General features: G+C 38.5%; 1 protein-coding gene across 1 annotated transcript; it reads right to left on the bottom strand.

Moving 5' to 3' along the window:
- Window positions 1-6232: 6232 nt before the first annotated feature.
- znf622 (zinc finger protein 622) lies at window positions 6233-14373 on the bottom strand. Its single transcript, XM_063462115.1, has 7 exons — window positions 14248-14373; window positions 12729-13317; window positions 12266-12550; window positions 11931-12093; window positions 11672-11787; window positions 10543-10686; window positions 6233-7764 (listed from the first exon to the last, which is right to left on the bottom strand). The coding sequence occupies exons 2-7, from the start codon at window positions 13309-13311 to the stop codon at window positions 7631-7633; spliced, it is 1425 nt and encodes a 474-aa protein (XP_063318185.1). The 5' UTR covers window positions 13312-13317; window positions 14248-14373; the 3' UTR covers window positions 6233-7630.
- Window positions 14374-21506: the final 7133 nt, after the last annotated feature.

Here is a 21506-nt window from a genome sequence, read left to right as displayed (position 1 = left end):
CACGAATCCACTTCAAGTCAGCTGTAAGTTCTCTGATGAGTCGTGCACTCTCAGGAAGCAGAAAAGACCATTTCCCCCGGGGGATGACCAATCAATCACATTATTATCCCATTAATATGATGGAGGACATAAGTTCCCAGACCCAGGCAGGCACTACTTCAGCACAGCCAGCAGTAAGAAAGAAATGAGAAGCATCATACTCACAGCAGCAGCAACTTGGCCAGTCCGCCGGCCTGCCACAAAGAATATTTTATGTGCTGAGACGTGGCGACCCACAGCACCCTCCCTGTGTTAAAGGGGTCACCTGCTGGGTTACAAATGCTATCATTATCAGTGGTGGTGGTTTAAATCTTTCTGAAACTTAAAGAGGAATTTCAGCCTGTAAATGATGGACCTATTAAATGTCGTAGAGGGCTGAGCCTGTGGTTCTCTCAAGGTGGTTCATGGTGAACTCCGGTGTCCTCTGCTTGGAACGTGTGGTTAATAATGTTACCTATCCAAAATTAATCTAAAAGAAGCATTTAAAGGGAACTTATGAGTTAATTCTTTAATGAGGTAAAGTTAATTAATGCTGAACTTTTTTTTCTTATTGGCTGCTTGTCACAAACAGAAAACTTTGCACATGCAGAGCTGTGTCATAATTTTAAGGATACAACCTCTTAATAACAGCATGCAGAGCCAAGAGCACAAAAAACTATCTGAAACAGAGCTACACAGTTTCCTAGGAGGCTGAAGCCTGATCTCAAAGTGGCTAATAATGAATTTAGGGGTGCAACAACAGGAAGCCATTAATAGTCTAAAGAAGGTGTGGTTGTAAGTGTTATTTATGCACATCATTTTCATTTTTTGTTTTGAGTGAAATGTCTTTGGTATTGGATGGTGTTCCTTAATCTTTCTCACTTCTTGATCTTGGGTTCTGGTGATGATTCACAAACAGTGTTTGTTTTAAAGGTCCTGATTGCATTTAAGGAGCATTTGACAGGGTAAGGTCATTTCTTTAGTTATTCCATGAGTATCCATTATAGGAAAGTGTCTTTTGATGGTTGTTTTGGGGCCATGTGGAGAAGTGTTCTAACAGCCAGCTAATGGTCTTAAAGTTAAACTTCAGTATGTTAACAAGAAGTTAAATGTGACTTATTATACTCGTTTCCAGCTGCTTATTTCTATTATTAGGACTCTGTAGCTTTGTGTAATTTATAGTTAATCTATTACCTGAAACAAGCCATTTAAACTTTATCTTACCTTTAATTTTATAGATCCACTAAAGCTGGGTTCTGTGAGTTTGTGGGAGACAAATGTTAATTATATGCAGTTATGTGAAAAACTTGTACTAGTATCACAGGCTTCTTTAACAAGTTCTTGCGCTCTGGTGATCACAGGGTGTCTGATGACAGTAAAAGTATTTATTTTATGGATCTTTACTTAGACCCTTGATGTCATTTATATACAGGTGAGGGGTAAGATAGCCTCCTTAGAAATGAATACCAATGGGGTATCTGATGTTACAGGAGCAATAAATCTAATGTCTGCTTCAGATCCCTGTAATGCCTAAAGGTTTTCCCCATTTCCTTCTACACACTGAGAAATTTTGCAGTTTTAATAAAGCTTTAATTAAGCTTAAAACAAATGCAAATAGCGAGTAGGTGGTGTAATTATCTTTAATTACATGCTAAAAATAAACAGCAAAGAAATATCCGCAAATCAAATTTGAGCAAATCACAAATAATGTCATGAAGTTAAGCTGAGGTATTTTACTAGAACTTAACCAATTCAGGTTAGCTGAGACTGGTGGGTTAAATGAGTTGGTTTCTAGATATGGTTTTGGAAATGACTTGATATTTGTTCTGTGCAGAATACAACTCTTTATAAATTGTAAAGGGCAGTTATTGATTTAAATCTAACACAGGGTCTTAGTCTACAATCTGCATTATTGCTTATAAGTACGTCTGCCCTCCGAGGGGGAGTTTAAACATTTTGGCTCAGTTTCCACAGCACAGATGAAGCCTGGGCTGAGACATAAGCTTTTTCAATACGTTTCTATGTAACAGTTTTAATCCACTACTGCAAAAACAACAAGCTTTAAATAAACCTTTAAATACATACATGTACCATTATTTAAAACAGACATTTTCAAATCCGAACCTCATTTTAATATCTAACCAGCTGGACAAAATTTGAAGAAGTCATCAAAACCATTTCTTCAAAAAAAAGGAAAGACTTTCCATATGGGAGAAGCTCGTTGGAATTTCATGCATGACAATCCAGAGTAGTTGCCAGTGTAAGCCCTTTTTCTGTGTTTCATGCCCCTGTGGGAGTGTATTTGTGTTCATATTCAGCATATCAATGTTTCTCATTCAGCAGCTATCCACCCCCCTGTTTTTTTGTTTGTTTTTTTAGTAAATATAGAGCCTTGCTGCTTCACAATTTCCACTCTAACGTGAAGAAAAAGGATCCCAGTGAGTAAGAAGAAACAGGAGAATGAAACAAAGGATGTCACGGTGGCAATGAGTAATGATTCACCCAGCAAAACAAACGCTCCCGAGGAGCTCTGAGAGAGACTCTCAAGCTGAGAATAGTCCTGCTCGGCCTCCGTGGGAGGAAGTCTGTAAAGGTTAAAACTCAGCTGGGATTCTTTCTCTGAATGAATACAATTCTGTGTCTGTATATATCAGCTTTATTTCATCTTTGTTTTTCTTGTTTAACATACACACCACCCCCAGGCTTTAGAAAAGGACAGAAAATGTCTCAGTTAATGCCAGATCCTCCTTTGCTGTTACCCAGTATCTATTATCATCCTCCAAATGGACCTGATAATAAAGTTCAAGGAGCCTCAGCTGGCGAATCATTTGTCGGAGACTGCTTTTCCAAGAAGAATCTTCTCTCTCATTTTTTTTTGAGGATGTCTATCGCTTTCCGGGGAGCAGGCCAGTAATGGACTCTAATGCAGCAAAGGAAATTATCCACTCATGTCCAATCACTACCTACGAGGCACCGATCAATACCAGGTCCCCAGGGCTCAGAGGGAGACCGGGATCGTGCTGAGAGCAGGGAGGGCCGGGTGAACTGCTTCTCAACACATTGTGTTTAGGAGGGGTGGTGACTTAGGCTGTCTCTGAATCTACTTTTGTGTTTTACCTTCTGCCTGATGGTGCGGCGCCCATCTTCCTAATGAATTTTTCAAAGTCCTCAGACTGAGAAACTCAACTTTTCTTACATATTTCTAGTTTTGTTTGCAAATATTTTATAATTTGTCTAAAAACAACAGTTCTAATAATTCAGAAATTCATTAATTACTTAAGCTAAACGAGTTATACACCAATGCATTTTATATCAGATATAAGACATGAAATCCTTTTTGTTGCAAGGTTGTAAAAACTCACTTTTGCTGTCTTGAGGAGAATGAAGAAAAATAATGTTATTAAAGTTATGATTCAGTCAGAAGAGCTGCAATAAATTCATAAATGAATAAAGAAAGCTAAAGTTTGACAGTTTTAAGTATTGCAAGGGATTTAACATCTGACTTGTATAGCATCTAAAATAGACAGAAATCGAAACTCTTGCCTTGAGCTGACCTCTGATTGACAAAACTATTTTTAGAGCCATTGTGCAGCCTCAGTATAAGCTTTTAAATGGTTAATAAATGCACTTATGTTTCATTACTATGGTCAGGATTTGTGGGAGAATAAAGGCTATGGAGACGATGCTAGGTGGAGCATCTCTAGCATAGCACTCCTGTTGTAGTTTTTCACTTTTTAACACATTATGAACTGTAGAGACAATAAGTTCTATTTAATACAACACTATGGTTATTTTGCAAATTACGATCCATAGAATCAAAAAGGATGAATTCAATTTGTCTTAAAACCACAGTTCTGATAAGTCAGACTTTCATAAACTGCTTCGGCTATGCCAAACAAATTATAGACTGATGCATTTTACATCAGATATAAGAGATCAATATGAAATCCTTTTTTTTGTCAGGTTTTTCCATCTCGAGTGTGTTTTACAGTGTGGCCAAGACGTTGTTACCCAATGATGGCATCAGTTTCACTGTCAGGTCCAACTCTGACAAACTTCCAACCAGTGGAGGATGTAATGGTGGCTACATCCATCCTTTATGTAAAGTCTAAGAGTTTAGCTCCGAGTATGATTACATTTACCAGTGATTATTTCAGGTGAAGGTACAGTGAGAGGATTTTGTCACTCTGCTTTGCTGGGAGGGGAATTTTGCTAGCATGCTTTTCGCTCCACTTTTCTTCTGCAAATCAATACAAAGGTATTCTGAGTGATCATCTTTATCCTGCGATGAAAGTGATGAAACATTTCTATTCTAATAGGAGGGGTTTCATCCAAAATGAAAATGGCTCCAGCAATGGGGTTTGAGTATCAACATAATGTGAACATATCTGAACACAGATGGGAGTGCCCGACAGCACTCTCCAACTTAAACATACAGAATGAAAGAGTATCGTTTGGAAGAACTGCGTACACCATTGATTAGAGTTCCAGAGACTTGAGGAACCAGTGGAGCTTTAAAGCTGTTATAGAGTTAGGTACTGGTCCAACACACTATTAGAACACCGTATGTTGGATTTTTCATTGTCATATATCAACTGAAACACTGTTGGTACTGAAGGGCGAATCATTAGAAATATCCATTTATGAAATAATTATTGGATAAACAAAAATTCTGACCTGATCTCAAAGATCATTGCTCAGAGTTTTATGACTCATCCTGAGAGTGAGAAAGATTAAGGAACACCATCCAATACCAAAGACATTTCACTCAAAACAAAAAAATGTTAGTCTCACTATGGTGCGAGGGGAAACGTCGGTGAATCATGAAAGTGGATCAGATTCATTCTCTGTGGAAAAATAATATCTGCATGAGATTTAGTGCCAATATGATCTTAGATATCTCAGTCTGGACTAAACCAGTGGACAGGCTGATGGACACTGCTGTCTTGGAGCCATGCTGCCAGCATGACTAAAAATAATTTTTTTTATGAAAGTGAGGGGGAAGATAATCAAGCCCAGCTATGATCCAATTATTCAAATCTCTTTAATCACTCAATTTTTAAGCGGCTGAAACAAAAAACAAAACAAAACAAAAAAAAAAAAAAAAAAACACACCCCCTAATGAAAATAAGCTGCCAATGAGTTTGGGAGGGGGGGTCTTTACATGAATTTGGTTTATTTAATTCCATTTTAATTTCACAAAAACACCCTGAGGTAGATTTGTCACAAAAACGTTCAATGAGACCGTGTTATAAATCATCAGCTTCTAAAACAACTCTTATCAACCGTCAGAAAGGAGTCTGTCTAGTAAGGATCACCTCCTCCAATGACTTCCACAGTGCTAACGCTTCTTAGCCATCTGCCCCGTCCCTCTCCACGTCATCCTGATCAATTAGTCTCCTTCTCGCCGTCGGCCAGTCTGCATGGCCCCTCCTCCTCTGCTTCTCCTGTCGACTATGTCAAACAGTGGTGTGCTGTACGGGCAAAGAGCCCTAAACCCCTGAAACCATCGAGCCGCAAACACTCTCCCAGCCGGCGAAAGGAAGTGGAGAGCCTGCCAAAGATAAAGTGGAGCACCACAAACAAATGGAGTAACTGAGCTCATTAATGTGGCAGTGCGGTGGGTCAGCATCCTGCCAAAGCCCAATTGGCTTTCGATTACATCATCTGCACGAGGCTCAGAGTCATTGATAAATCTGACGTATCTGAAAGCAGCAGAGTGATCATGGGAGGAAAATTGCAATGTCACAGTGAGGAAAAAAAGTGTTTTCAAATTTCTCATAAATGAAAATGAATAAATATAGTAACAAGCATCCAAATGTCATTGATAAGAGTACATACTTGTGAAGTGAGGTGTTGCTTCTCTGACTGTGGTGAATTAAAAATGATAGAAAAACATAAATGGCAAACAAAGAAGAGAAATGTGGTAGTAAATGTCATAACTGCCAACTTCAACCACTGGTGTGAACTGGACTTAATGATAGTTGTATATCAGTCAACCACAACATTGCAATCACCTGTACAATACCACATAAGTCCTTGTCCTGCTGTTGAAGAAGCTCTGATCTTGAGACTAGTCTTGGGCCTAAGAGGCTGTCTTCAAAATATTTAGGTGAACAGAATTATGTTGAAGTAGCATAAGTGTCCATTTACATCAGCATTTGGCTGAAAGGCACTTTATATTCCAATGTAAATACCCGATTTCTGAGATTGAAAACCCCCAACAATCAGATGATCCCCGAACAACAATTAGGGACGTGAGAGAAACAGAACGCTATTAAGATGAAGAAACCTCCAGACAGACTGACGTTATCACGATATATCATTCTTTTGCCCAACTATAAATATTTTATTTGTTTCAAAATCCACTGTGGTCACTGCACAAAACGTATGCACCTGACTGTATGTCTCATATGAAGGGCTTGTTTCATCTAGTTGGAAGCGAAGCAATCGTCACATTGCTGACATGATGAGGAGTTGATTGATTTAAGGACAAACAAAACAATGCTGATTTTAAAGATTCAGGTTTTTTCTATTTAAACACAAAATATAAAAAGTAATGAAACATTGCATCAGGAAGACTGCGATGTATGCGGTAAATATCAAACATTTATTTAGTTGAATTGGTTCCGATCATGTTGAACGATAATGATGAAATCCTATCAGTTAAATAAGTTTTGTCCAAAGTATTAAAACAGTTTCTTATCATTTATGTAATGTAGCTTTTACAGGATTTATATAATTTCAAAAAGAACTCATAAGTGTGATTCGTGTCCTTGATCTGTTTTCAAACAGGCTGTTTTCAAAATGAAGTCGATAAGAGCTTCCAGGATCTCTATCACGATTTCAAGGAGATTTACAGAGAACCTGCACTTTGTACAGAGATGCAGCATTTGAGAGATGACAGATGAATTTTTTTCACAAAAGTAAATTAAAGGCTCTAAAAAATTCAAGAAGCTTTATCAAAGATCAAAGATAAAGATTTACCACATCAAAGATTCCCTGCAATCATCAAACCTCAAAACTGGCATTAGTGCATTACTTTAAACGCAATGAAGAATGACTGTAATCAGGTTTTCAGTATAGGCTGTACACAAAAGATGGGTGCATCCAATGGAGAAATGCTTGAAACCTGCATGTTTTCACTTTATCTATGATGTTTTCTGATGAGCATTCACTGGTTTCAACTCATATTTAACACAACATTTTAAATTTTGGGAATCTCGGTCGTATTTAGAGTAAAATAGTTGATAAAGAAGAACATAATTTGAGGTCTTGGCTACACTGTGATAAATAAGGATCCAGAGTATAACCATGTAGTATCTTTTGGTTTCCTGGTTTAATCCACACATTACTTGTGACATCTGGCTTAAAACTGTGACTGCCAATTTTCTGTGTTTGAGGCTTAAAAACAAGACTTCACAAACCCGTGAGTGACACAATGGCCACATCCATCCTTTTCATACAGTCTGTGCGTTTGATGAGCCTGATTTCTGTTCCTACCACTGTTCAAGGATATCTGCCTGGTTTCTTGGAGTTAGTAAAGATGTTAAACTTCAGAGCTTGCCAGTCCATGTCTCATTTAGCTCCGTCCTGTTCCTTCAGTCCGAGTTTAGAACATAACTTGGGCTCTGAAGTGCTTCTGCTTGATGGTGTTGTGGCTCATTCCCATCTTCAGCATCCACTTGGACTTCATCATCTGTACATACTGCATGTCTTTCTGTTTCTGATTGAGCGCGCTGTTACCTAAAAGACAGAAAGATGAGGGAGTTAGTAACATAGTTGTGAGCAGTGTGTCAGAATATCAAATCGCAGCAGTTTTCTCACAGTTAACATTTGATAAACAATGAGCACAAGATGTCACATCGACTACAGACAGCAGCAAATGACACAAATTTAAATTAGAACAGTAAAGCTAACATTTTGTCATCAGTGACTCTTGTGACCATTTTTTGTCTTAAAATATACATTTTCATTGTTATTTGCAAGTCAAATGTAACACGTTCGCCTTCTGACCACAGTAATAAAGATAAAAATTGTTGCCATTATTTAACAGCCCAAATGGGACAGTCTGCGATGAGCTGCATGGAGCAGGGCCACTAAAGTGTGTGGCAAAGAGAGGAGAAACATGCAAAGCCAAAGACATCTAAAGCCATCAAACAATGCTCTGTGGAACTCCTTAGAAATTTACCAAAATGAGTCTCAATGCTAAATAATTGTTCAATATTTCCCTGCAAATATTGAGCAAAAGTGTTTTTTTAAATGCCTTTACCACTCCAAAAAAGGTTGACATTTTACACATTAATATAAATGTTATATGACTGAAATAATGGTAGCTAATCATTTGTGCAAGTGTGGCTTAACTTCAAACAACTAGCACTGTTGTTGGTCCTATCCGTGCATAATAGTGAAGTCTAGTTTGTTCCACAGAAGACAGCCAAACAAAGCAAAGCTACCAAATCTGTTTACAAATGGATTTAACTTAGTAAATAAGTAAGAACCACATAATTAACAGTGACTAATATGTTTCAATCCTAACTGATGCAGTGAGGAGCTTCGCATTTAAAACAAAACAAAACAAAAAAAAAACCCAAAACATGTTGGATGACATATTCCATGATTGTGGGAAAGAGATTATTCCGTTTCAGAAGGTTCAAACTAATAGTCTGCATCAAGCAAAGAAAGCAATTAAGAAAAAAAATGAAACTACTACAACTGGGATAAGAACTATCCAAATGATAGCAGAGCATGTAAAGTGTTGCTCAGTGTTGTGAACATCAACTACTTCAGCTGTTAGTGAGGGGAGGGGCCGTGTGCCTGCCTGTCTGCAGCATTGCCAAAGGTGGTCCAACAAAATATTAGATTGTATGACTTTTTTTTAGCTGCACAGTGCAGTGTAACAACCACTGGGCACCTCCTCGGTCCATCGCCATTTGTGTTTTAAGGGGGGAATCTTTGCATGAATTTTTCTTTTGGCAGTCTTTTCCCACTGGCTCAGTACAGGTCCTGGTGCAGAGCCAGTCCAACTTTGATGCCTAATGATAATCATCCAAGCACTGACATCAGTGGAAGCAATCATATTAATACTCAGTAATTTGGGGAGTAAAAGCGTATTTCAGAATTAAACTGTAAAGCTCAGTTGCCAAATAGTGCCAGAAGGTGGCGTTTTTGTTCTTTTTGTTGTGTTGACACTGATCTTCTGCTCTGCGATTTATTGTTAGCAAATATATTGTATAAATATATTGTCATGTTGTACTGCACACACATCTCAGTGAAAACATCAGCAATTAATATTTATTGGGCTGAGTGTGGGCAGCTGAAAAAATTATAACACAAAACCAAAAGTAAGATTAACAAGTGACATTAGATAAATGTAAGATATAACTGCTAATTGTACATCCATGTAATGTTTTTACTGTTCAAAAAAAAACTATAAGAGCTACAGAGGCAAGAGAGAAATCAAAAAGAAATTAAAATAAACTCGATTAAAAACGTATTTATTTAGCCTAGCCTCCCCAGCTACCTAGAGCCCGCATTTGTAAGTGTACTGTAATTTATGTTTTTTGCTCTGATTAATGTTTATAATGATTTAACCTTAAGCCTTTTGGATTGTGCCTACTATACCTTGTGTATCCTTGGTTAGTTATGTCTCCCACCTGTCAGTATATTTGTATTTGTATCTGTTATTGCTCTTAATTGGTTCTGTAAAGCACTTTGGCATACCTCTGGTTTTTAATGTGCTATATAAAATTGTATTGTATTGTATTGTATTGTATTGTATTGTATAGCTGTGTGTTGTTTGGCTATCTGTTTTTATCGGGCTATATAAATGGAATTATTATTATTGACCTTTATCACCAACAGCAGCTGAATAATGAAGCTGCCAGGAGTTCCTGGGTATTATTTACAAGAATTGAGGAAGGATTAATAACTGAAAATCATAATGCTGCAGGCTGTAGCATAACGATACAACAATGAATAATGATCTGGACTAAGATCCTCAAAGATGATTGGATAAACAGAGGAAATTCAGCTCTGCACTATAGAAAATCATGTTTCCTATTAAAAACCTTTCCACAGCCACATCTTTTTCTAAACCTCTTAACACTTAGAATCATTATTTTCTTCTATTGCATTTTTAAGACATAGTAACATCATTGATTAACCATCATCTTCACTTAGAAACTTCAGATGTCGAAAAGCTGTGAGTGTGACAACTTTAGTACACAGTACAACACTGTAAAAGCTTAGCTTGTAGCTCAGCTTGCTACAAAAGATTAGTACTAACAGTAATGGTCTCCAAGGGTAGAATGACTGCTGAATGGCGCACGCAGCATGTGGAGGAGTCACAAGCCTAAGCTAACACAGTAAAGGCTTTGACCTAGAAACAGGGTCGACAACTCATTGCTGAACAAGCAGGCTGTACTGTCACAAAGTCATAAAAGTGATTCATAAATTAAGCTGTGACAAAACTTACTAACTAAATGAAATCCTGCTTTTTGATGAGCGTTTACTGACTCTTACCTGTATCTCCTCCCCAGCCGAGGGATTTGTACTGCCGGAGCACTCTGCCAACTGCGTTCTTATTGTGGGTCAGAACCACCGCTCGCTGGGCTCCGAACCGCTGTTTGTAGTACCTCATAAGAGAGCGGTGGCCAATCTTAGCACCTGAAGAAACACACAGCAAAGACATGGATTCTGTTACAACAGAGAAATCTAAAGAAAGACTTGCTCAACAGTTTTTCCAGTCGGACAAGGCAAATCAGACAACGATAAAGTGCTAATTATTTTTCTTCTTAAGATAAGATCAACAGGAAATAGAAGAGGCCAGCAGTGAGTAAGCAGTTATCCAAATGTACTGCTGGTGGCTAACCCCTTCATTGATTTTTAGTAATAGTTATTTAATATTTTTACTATTCAAAATATCCCAACATAAATGGCAAACTTAATACATACTTGTATGCATTATTTCCCAAATTTACTAAACCCATTAAGATGTTGCCTGTTGTTTTTAATAGGTTCCAAATTTGTAAATTTAGAATTTACACAGCATTTCAGACAGGGATGTTTATGAAATTATTGATATTATGAGCTGATGCAGTTCGTCTGAACAGGTTATATGTTCATAGGACTAGATATGATTAAAACTACAGAATGTGCCTTAATTCCTCATCTTAATTTTGGAATCAGTAAATCCACCCATCTCAATTTTTCACATCTTTCTTGTGTTCTTCTCTTACTAAAATCCCCAAATTCCAACAGCTTGTTAACTGAAAGTAACTTTCATTCTTCAGACGGAGCAAACTATCAAAAAAATCAATGGTGGAGTCTTGCAAATTAATTTATTTCAACATTCCTGACCAAAAGGACTACAAATATTAATTATTGTTTATGTGATTATTTTACAGGTGAATGGTTGTTGTTGTTGTTGTTAATACACCACAGAATATATCTAAATTTGGACAATCAGCATTGCGGGCTGAATCTATGTGACCCATTACCAACTAAAAACTAAATCAGTGCCGATTTTTATGTTAGCCATGAAAAGTTTAGAGTTATGGCTTATAGAGCAAGCATTCATATAATTCCTTTACATACATTTAAGTCTTGACCAGGATCTCCAATTATAAAAACTAATCTCATGTCAAGTCACCTGAAGGGAGCGTCAGCTCCATCGTCTCGTCGTCATATTCCAGGTTCTTGTCATCAGCCAACTCTTCATCATCCATTTCAGCATCCTCCCCCTCTTTTCTGTCAGGGTAACTACTCCTGTTGGCAAAAGAAAAGTGAAAATCAATGAGCCTTTGATGGGTTTAACGAAGCAAGATGCATTATATCCATTCCCACTAAACAAAAAAGGACCACTAATTGCTAAACATTAAAGAGAGGCTCTGGTTAAATGTCTTTATTACCTGAAGTCATAGAAGTCTGCAAACTCCAGGGCGGCATCGCCATCTGTGAAGAGCTTACAGTGGCTTTTGTCTATCATGTGACTCTGTACTGCTTCTGTTGAGTAAAATGAACGCCCCTTTTCGTTACACCATAAGCACACGTTCCCAGCACCGACTTTTTCTCCTGTAAAACAAATAAATTAAAAAAAATTGTTAGAGCACAAAAGAAAAAAACATTCATGTGCAAAAGAATGTTTTCTTTTTTATGTATGTGATAATCCTGTCCACATCTTTCTGTAACTACACCATTATATCAATACAAGCCTTGCTGCTGCAATTTTACAGTCAAAACTCACCGAGGTAACGGATGAGGCCCTTCAGATCTACGAGGAACTCCACATCAGGGATGAAGAAACTGTGGACTTTGGTCATGTGTGTGACGTTCTTCATGAGGGACTTGGAGTGGTGGGAACAGAACAAGCAGTCAGTGATGGGGATGGCGCCGGGTAGAGCGGGAGGTTGGGTGTCAGACAGAGCAGTGGACTCTCCTTCCTGCTGATCCATCACCTCCTCTTCATCATCCGCCTCCATCTCATCACCATCATCGCCCTCATCATCTTCATCTACATCCTCCCAGTCTTCTGCAACATTTTTATGGAAATACATTCAAACTAAGACAACATGACATTTTCACTGCTTTTTTCCCCCTCTAAATTTAGTGCAAGTGTTGCTGTCAACCTTCAGTTTATAATGTTCTGTGGGTGTGGCAGGAAATTCAGACAGTTGAGAAATGCTTTTTATTTCATTTAATCTGCTCACCTTCACCTTCACCAGCTGTGCCACCTTCTTCTCTTTCTCGCTTCTTGGCTTGCTCCTCCAGCCACATCATCCTGGGAGGTTTATCCAGCTTCTCAGTCCTCTGCTTTGTTGCTCCTTGTGAGGTCTGTGCATGGTCTTGCTTGGCAGGGCTCGATCTCTGCTGTTCTTTCAGCGCCTGTTGCAGGGCCTCATTCCTTGCATCATTATCCACCTTTTCATCACTGAGCCCCTTCTCCAGGTTCTTCTCATTCATCTTCTCCACTCTCCTCTGGGCAGCGAGCAGGGTCTGCTTTTCGACCTGTTGGTGTTTGTGGGACTGCAGGTGGTTCTGGTAAGCGTTGGCGCTGGAGAACTTCTTGTTGCAGATGGTGCAGCACTCAGTGGCTGATGCATCGGTCAGCTGCTGGTCAGCAGCGGCCCTCTGAGCCAGGACACGTTCCTGGAAGTTTTCAGCAGTGACGGGGGGCATGTCGGCCACCTTCCGCTTCAAGTTGTACCGATGCCAGTCGGTTTTATAGTGTGCACGCTGCACCTCACCATCTGCGAAAGCTACTCGGCAGCTGATGCACGTGTACGAGGCCATGGGGACCTGGGGATTCAAGTAGGTTTACTTTCAGCATATAGCACAAAAATCACAGGCGTCTCAATGTAGAGCTGTTTAGCCGTAAACATTTTATTTAAAAGGAAGTTGGTTCTCTGGAGTCGGTTATGTCTAATTTGTTAACAAATGTTTTATTTTGTTTGCCCTTTCTGATGCTTCTTAACGATACCATTAAAATTAGGCCTTAAAATCTGAATTTTAAATGAAAGATTAACTGAATAAACGACGTATTCATGTACAAACATTCACCGTTGTTTTATGTGATAACCATAAAATGTATATTTAAAAAAAACAAAACAAAACACGTGTAATGTTTATGCATCGTTGTATTTTTACTCAGTTGTATATAGCATTTGTATTCTATTTTTATCTTATTGTATATTTTATTCTTTTTTATTCTACTGTATATAGTATTTTATTTTATTCTATTCTGTACAGTTGTGTACTGTATTTATTCTTATTATATTTTATTCTAATTTTTCCTTCATAACTTTTGCACTGTCCACTTCCTGCTGTGACAAAACAAATTTCCCACGTGTGGGACTAATAAAGGTTATCTTATCTTATCTTATTTACTTTTCAGACACGTAATGACGTCACTATTTAGCTAGGAGGTTAGCATACGGAGCTAGCCATTAGCCGGTTAGCGTTGTGAAGTCACGTGTTTACCTAACCACGCAAATTATTAACGATACTAAACGCACACTGAATCTAAAATAGCTGCTACAACATTCAATGTTTACACGGTGGCGCTGCGCTGTTCCGAAATAAACGTACTGGACAGAAACCAGCTCGGAAATTTCACGCATTTCAGCGCAAACACTGAAGCTAACAGCAGCTAAAATCATACGTTTGTAACGGTGACGATGACGACAGCAGCACATTACCACCACCGACTCTCCACCAATATTTACTCACCTGTTCAATGAGATGACTTCTCCGAAAAAGGTGTTTTAACCACTTTCTGGTATGCGCGCACCTGTCTCAATGCCGTAACTACGCCACAAAAACACGAGGATGACTTCCTGGTGAACTTTGAACTTCTTTTTCGTGGTGGTTTTTTTTTTCTGATCTGGCGCATCACTGCCACCTACCGTGTATAAAACGGTTCCTATTATACAAGGACGGCTAAATCTTTCACAACAAAAAGCTTTTATTGTGAACTGAAACTCAAGTAAAACAAAGGCTAGCCGTTAAAAAAAATATAAAAAAAAGAGGAAAAACAACTTGAGAGCTAAATATATATAGAGAGAGAGACATATAAAGAGACACAGACATGTCTTTGGACTTTTGGATTAAGCAGGAGTACCCAGAGAGAACCCACGCAGACACGTGGCCAACTGGTGGATTTAAACAACGTAAACCCCAAAAATTCTTGCTGTGAGGTCATAGTGCTAACCACTAACCATGGGCAGATTTTTTTGGTTTTGTTTTGTTTTTAAGTCAGATCTGTGATGGTAATCAGTTTAACCTGGGTGATAAACTGAAAGGGTACAGGCTTGAACTGTTGGATTTTATTCCCACTGCTCTCAACACCTATCTTCTGGAGGTATCTTGCATCCTGATTGTTATTCCCTCTGGTCTGCCCTTGTGACATTTTTCCCTTGTAACTGAGTGTACACACTGAATGGATCTTTGGATCCAAACAGGCCATTAATTTTCTTGGCCTCTGCTTCCGTGGTGTATTACTACTATAGTTCCCAGAGCTGTCTTTGTTTGGCAGTTTCTAGAGCCTCAGTTATGGACATTTTGTTTTACTTACTTTTCATATGCCTCTGCTTCCCTGAGTTTTGCTTTAAGATTTTAAGTGTTCATTGTCAGGTGTCCAAAGAAAAAAAAAGGCATTTCTCTGTGCAATGAAATTCTTTCTTTGCTGTCCACACACAGATGCCAATTAATATACAATAGAAATAGAACATAAAATACAAATAGTACAAATAAATAAATGAAGACAAAAAAGAAGACAATATTTAAGTGTGAAACAGAGATGTGTGCAAAAGAGCTGTGAGCTTAATATGCAGGATGACCTGATGTGCAAAAAATTATTATTACTGTTCAAAAATAGATCAGATGTTCAGAAGCCTGATAGCAGTGGGAAAGAATGAGTTGTTGAGTCTGGATGTTCTGGATTTCACACTTCTGAAGCTTCGTCTGCAGAAGCGTGAACAGTCTGCGTTGGGGGTGTGTGGGGTCTTTGAGGATGGAGGCAGCTCTCCTCTGGACTCTACGATGGTAGATGCTCTGCAGAGAGATCAGCGGAGTCCTGATGATCTTCTCCACAGTTGTTATCACTCTCTGTAGGCGTTTGCGGTCCACAGCAGTAGTGCTGCCGTACCATGCAGTGATGCAGCTGGTCAGTGTGACAAAATAGACACTTTTCTTTTATTCATTTGGCACTTCATCATTAGCTGGTTATTTAAACAGGACCATTCATCACTCATTTGATGTCCAGTAGTCAGATTGAAGTTCAGTCTCTCCACATTCTTTATTAAGATTGCCATCAATGTTTTTTTAATCCTGCAGATGGCGCTATTGAGCCAAACACCAACACAGTATCAACACAATGTTGACACTATAAGACTCCACCAGGCCTCATCTACCCATCACTAGTCCGTCCCCCTGTACTTTTCCACGGCTGGTACTAGCAACAGCAACGTCCTGTGACTACAAGGGCTTATTACTTGTTATGAATACTATTGTTGACAGTCGGTTCATTTGACACATTTGCATTTATTTTTTAGGTTGTTTTTTTTTTTTTCCTGTCTTAATTTTTCAGCTACTTCTTCCACATTAAACTCTGTTGTGCTAGGTGCATGAGCACACAGTGAAAGTAGGGGAGGGGCCCGGTGTTTTAAGAGATTTGGGCAAAACAGTGTTGGTAATAAAAATGTATGAATCATAAATGTGGCCCTTCAACTGACAATGCGTCAAATGATTGGCCACTGTGCACTGGCCGAGAATGCCAGATTACCTTACCAGTCCAGCCAGGATGGACAGGCAAACACACAACATGAGGGGAGCGCACAACAAGGCACTGAAGGAAAGTAAGGGCTTAAATACACATGAGGTAATCAGGAAGATGGAACACACAAGGGAACACAGGTGAATTAAATCTGACTTACAAGACAGGGGAAGCAAAACTGAACATGTCACATATGTCACTTATGTGCGCATATGAGACAGGGGACTATCAAAAATAAAACTGGAAGTAACACGTGCACACCAAGACTCATACTATGACATGAGAACTTTACACTAGGACTGGGGACAAACGGACATGGAGCTATGACAAACTGGGGAGACTGAAGGTAAACAAGAACAGAGATGAAGACCAAACACAGAGACACAACTAGGGCAGACTAGACACGGAAGGGGAACCAACATAACAAAATAAGAAATCAAGAATTATAAATAACAAACTCAGAGGCACTAGAAAGTAAGATACAAATCAAATCAAATCAAATCACTTTTATTGTCACATCACATGTGCAGGTACACTGGTACAGTACATGTGAGTGAAATTCTTGTGTGCGAGCTTCACAAGCAACAGAGTTGTGCAAAATACAATAATGTAAAACAAGCAAAATATAAAAATGGCTAATCTAAAAAGTAATAAATATATGTACAATATGTAAAGGTATATACCTTTACATATCCTATACACAGGAAGTACATAAATTATCTCTTAATTCCAAGGAAATTAATCACAAGTTCAAAACAAACTCAAAAACTGAGTCAATAACCCAGGATGTCCAGATGAACAGAATCAACTTTCTGGGATGCCCATCAAATGGGCATCTTATATCTTATATGATACTTATATAAATGTGATTTCATACAAGTGGTACTGGCAAGAGGAGGGCAAGAAGAAGAGGAAGGAATTTATACAACGTGTGTGACTTGACTCATTTTCCATTCACCATCAGATTTTTTAAGGCTTGACGATACCATGTTCTTCATAAATGTTTGATTGTGGAGATTGTATTCATGAGAGTAAAAATGTTACTAATAGCAAAACGTGATTTAACAAAGAGTCGATTACTAACCAATTCAAATGCTATGACCAGAGTTTAAATAAATAAAATAAATAAATAGGGTTCAGTTATTCCTTTGCCAATGATTGTTCAGTAATAATGAACATTTGAGTGCATTCCTGCTATTTGCATATAATGATGGTAGAAGTACTGATGATACAATTATTCTTTTGATATTTCAAGCATTTAAAGAATTATTTAACTTGTCTACAGTTATTGTTTATGAATATAAGCTCAGTACTACAGCTCATACTCTACTGCCTCACACACTACTTAAAAACATGATGTGTGTGTAACTGTGTATAAATTTCCATTCATACACAGGCACAATTTCAGAGCAATTAATTACATAAAGGTCAAGCAAGTACACATTTTCTTTTTGGTTTTTCGGTTCCAGAAAAGGGTCAGCTTAAGCTCTAAGTCACTTACTGGGGTAACAGACTCTGAAGACTCTGAACCCTCTGACTCCTCCTGCTGTACCTGAACAGACCATTTTAAACACTCATATCCCAGTTAGCACAAGCAGACTAACACCCATTCCATCTGAATGCAGATAATGTAAAATGTGTGCTGTAGTTTTAGGGTTGATTTTCCTCAAATCACAAAGGTGTGTGGGAAGAATACATGGCTGCCACAAACGATTATTTTGATAGTCGACTAGTCACTGATTATTTTTGCGATTAGTCAACAAATCAGATCATGCATCCATTGGACGTAAAATGTACAGCTTATTGCACCAGCATGCATCTGTTCTTATATAACTATCATTAGCTTACAGCTTGAAGTGTTTAAGGTATGTGATGCAAGTCTCCGGCCTCAGCCAACTCTTCTGCCTGTGCCACTACAACAAACACTTTGAAAAACCCTCGCAACCTCTACCATCACCAGACTTCACTGGCTGCTTCCACAGAACTGTTAGACTGTTGGGCACTCCATACTGACAAAACAAACAAACAAACAAAAAAAAAAAACAACCTGCAGTCAGACTGAGCCTCACCATGGGTGAACCAATTTTCAGTTTTTCAAGATTTTATTTGTTCATTTCAAATTACATCAAATGGTAAATGGGCTGGTTCTTATATAGCGCTTTTCTACTCTTCTGAGCACTCAAAGCACTTTACACAACTTGTGCATTCACCCATTCACTCCAGCATATTTTTACTTTCTAACTAACATTCACATGGATGTATTGGAAAGCAATTCGGGGTTAATATCTTGCCCAAGGATATTTGGCATGCAAACTAGGGGAAGCCAGAAATCGAACCACAGCCACCCCACATCACATTCAAACAAAGAGGAAGGAATCTAAAAACATACCACCAAGGCTTACATAGTGTTTTTCAATATTTACAAAATAACAAAACAAGTAAAAAAAATAAAAATCACAAAAATGAAAGAAAAGAAAAGCCTGCTTTCTCCTTAATGATTCCACTATGTACAAATACTCTGGTATTTTCCTTGAACTTTACACACTTATCTTATTCTCCTCCTTTTAGCAAAGTGGGTTTTTTATAATATAATCTTTTAACAAATAAACAACACCTTTAATCACAAATCTTTCTGGTATTTCATATTTTTTAAAGACATAAATATTCCTTGCCTTCTAAAGTGCATCTTTAACAAAATTCACCATCATCCAGCAATAACATTCACTCCTCCCCCAGTTTGCTTTCAGAAATTAATATGCTATTCTTTCATACGTTAATTCGCATTTATACAGATCATTCATCCAAAAAAAACCAATAAAAAACACACATTTTGAGCAAATAAAGATTCCCAAAACAAGTGTCTGGCTGTCTCCTCCTCTCCGCACTTTCCCCTGGGGGATTGAGCACTTCTTGTACACTCTCTTCTCGGTATGAAAAGAGAAAAAAAAACAAAAACAAAAAACGCATCGACACTGCTAGCATAATGGACAGGTTTTTGAGGGGGCTCCCACACAAACGCAAAGCAGGAGATGAAGCATCGCCAAATATGTTTCCAAACCGTCTTCATTCTAAGCCAAAAACTAGAAAATATGGTGAAGCATATCTTCCCTTTGGCTTCACCTGCAAAAGTGCCAAGGTAGGTCTCCCCTGCAGAATTGGTTTTCCCTGCATCGGGAGCACGCGCTGGGCTCTCCAAATCATGGATAAACAGTATCCCACATTCTTGATTTTTAATTCACAAACCTTTCTTGTAATGACTAACTACTCCTGACATGTTAGCTCTGTATACAGTAACGTTACAGTGGGATACAAATAAAATCAGGCTGATCCTGCCACTATTTGTTCCCCTGGTTCAAAACACGGACAAACAGTGTCCCACAGTTGTTTATGTTTCTAAACCCATTTTGCACAGAGAGGCATTTTTCAAAAAATGTATTGATAGCAATGTTAAATATTATTACACAGGAAAAAAACAACTACATGTAAAATAATTACACCGTGACGCCTCTGCCTTTCTAAATGGAGGGACAGTAACAGCGTTTATAAATGTAAGCGTGTAAAACCTGAAGATGGTAAGATTAACAGTAACAGTATTTTGTCTCTCTCTGCCATTCTGCAATTCATCTCATTTAAACAATAACATGGTGCACAGCGTGACGTGGACCTTTACCTTCTTCTTTTCCTATTTTGATACCAACCACGCCCCGGGTGTTCCAAGTCAGCATCTCCAGAAGAGGATTCCGTTGACGTATTTATTTGCCGCTTTAGTGAACATGAAACATCATATGGCCCAGGTTGTAATACTAGTTCAGGGGGGTGGGGCAACTTGTCTTCCATGGTGTGTGCTGGTAAAGGGAAAACCTCCTCGTCAAACTTAATAGTATGTTTTGTCTCCTCCGTTGGAAAACCCGGGAACATAAAATCCAACAAGTCTCTGCACTCTTTCGACGTTGTTGGAAGGGTAAGGTCTGAAGTTCCTAGGAAGGATGCCATCTCCTCGTGAATAACTTCAACTCCATTAGGTTCCTTTGCTAATTGTGAGACATCGTTGTTTCCTCGTACACAGCTGCTTGGTGGAATGACTTCCCAGCTGGTTCCCCGTCCTGATTAGCCCTTGTTGGGTTCTCAACGGCTTCCAGCTGAAACTCGTTAACTTGGTTGTTACCCTTCTCCACTTTCATTGGTGATGAAATTCCTATTACCATTGGAATTTCTTCTGTTTGCAGGGGTTGGGGCCTTTTCACCCTATTTGCATAGGACTGTGGACATGTCCTAAAGGTATGATCTTCTTTCCCGCATAAATTGCAATTCTTTGGGTAAGGGCAATCCTTTGTAATATGTTCACCATTTTTACAGTTCCTACAAACCACATAGATGCACTCCATGGCTAAGTGGTCATTGGAACCACACTTACGACATGTCTTAGGCTGCCCAGGGTAAAAGACATATCCTCTAATTGCCCCTAATTGGATAATTGGGGATAGGTGCGTCAGCTCTCCAGAGTTCTCATCTCTTTTCAGGTGTACATAGAAGCGATATGCTCGAGTTCGGATCCCGTCTTCGTCCTTTAAATCCAATCCTCTTATCACCGAACATTTGAAAGACAAGCATGTCTTAATATCTTCAACTCTCACATACTCTGAATGCATAATCACAGTCACTGCTTTAGGTTCTCTGCCTGATAATGGTGTCATCTTGATGTTGGCCAGCTGAGGACTAGATTGTCTCTTTCTATTGAAGGTATTAATACAAGATTCACACAAGGTGGTCGTAGCAAAAATCACCTCGTAGATTCTTCTTCCAGGCAAGCCGAAAATGTAGTCCACCTGGTTTGGCGAAAAACCAAGTTCCTTCTGGATAACAGTCCTACTAAACTGCAGTCGGTCCATTTCGCAACTCTCTTGTAGCTCAAAACGCACAGCATTCCTCCTGGAACCTGTCAAGGTCATAGTAGCATTTGGTGTCGTCATCAAAGACGGTGAACCAATTTACAATTTTCAAGATTTTTATTGTTCATTACAGAAATGTTATACAAAATCTCAAACGTGTAGACCTAGAAAAGGGATACATCAAAGCCACAACACCTCAAAAAAATAAATAAATAAATAAATAAAATAAAAATAAAATAAAAGAGGTCCAACAAAGGATCCCATATACTAATGTTCAACTAACATCCATACATTTTGTTTTACTCCCTTCTCCAAAAGGATATCTT

Source organism: Pelmatolapia mariae, linkage group LG18 (genome assembly GCF_036321145.2).
Source record: "Pelmatolapia mariae isolate MD_Pm_ZW linkage group LG18, Pm_UMD_F_2, whole genome shotgun sequence".
In the NCBI taxonomy this organism is placed as follows: domain Eukaryota; kingdom Metazoa; phylum Chordata; class Actinopteri; order Cichliformes; family Cichlidae; genus Pelmatolapia; species Pelmatolapia mariae.
This window is presented reverse-complemented; position numbering and strand designations above follow the sequence as displayed.

What these genes read in the sequence shown, in the direction of transcription:
- znf622 (XM_063462115.1), bottom strand. Translation starts at nt 13,311, where the DNA reads ATGGCCTCGTACACGTGCATCAGCTGCCGAGTAGCTTTCGCAGATGGT. An exon ending in CACAGCTGGTGAAGGTGAAG is followed by an intron (nt 12,551 to 12,728) that starts GTGAGCAGATTA and finishes AAAATGTTGCAG; the next exon opens with AAGACTGGGAGGATGTAGAT. An exon ending in CGGCTGGGGAGGAGATACAG is followed by an intron (nt 7,765 to 10,542) that starts GTAAGAGTCAGT and finishes TCTGTCTTTTAG; the next exon opens with GTAACAGCGCGCTCAATCAG.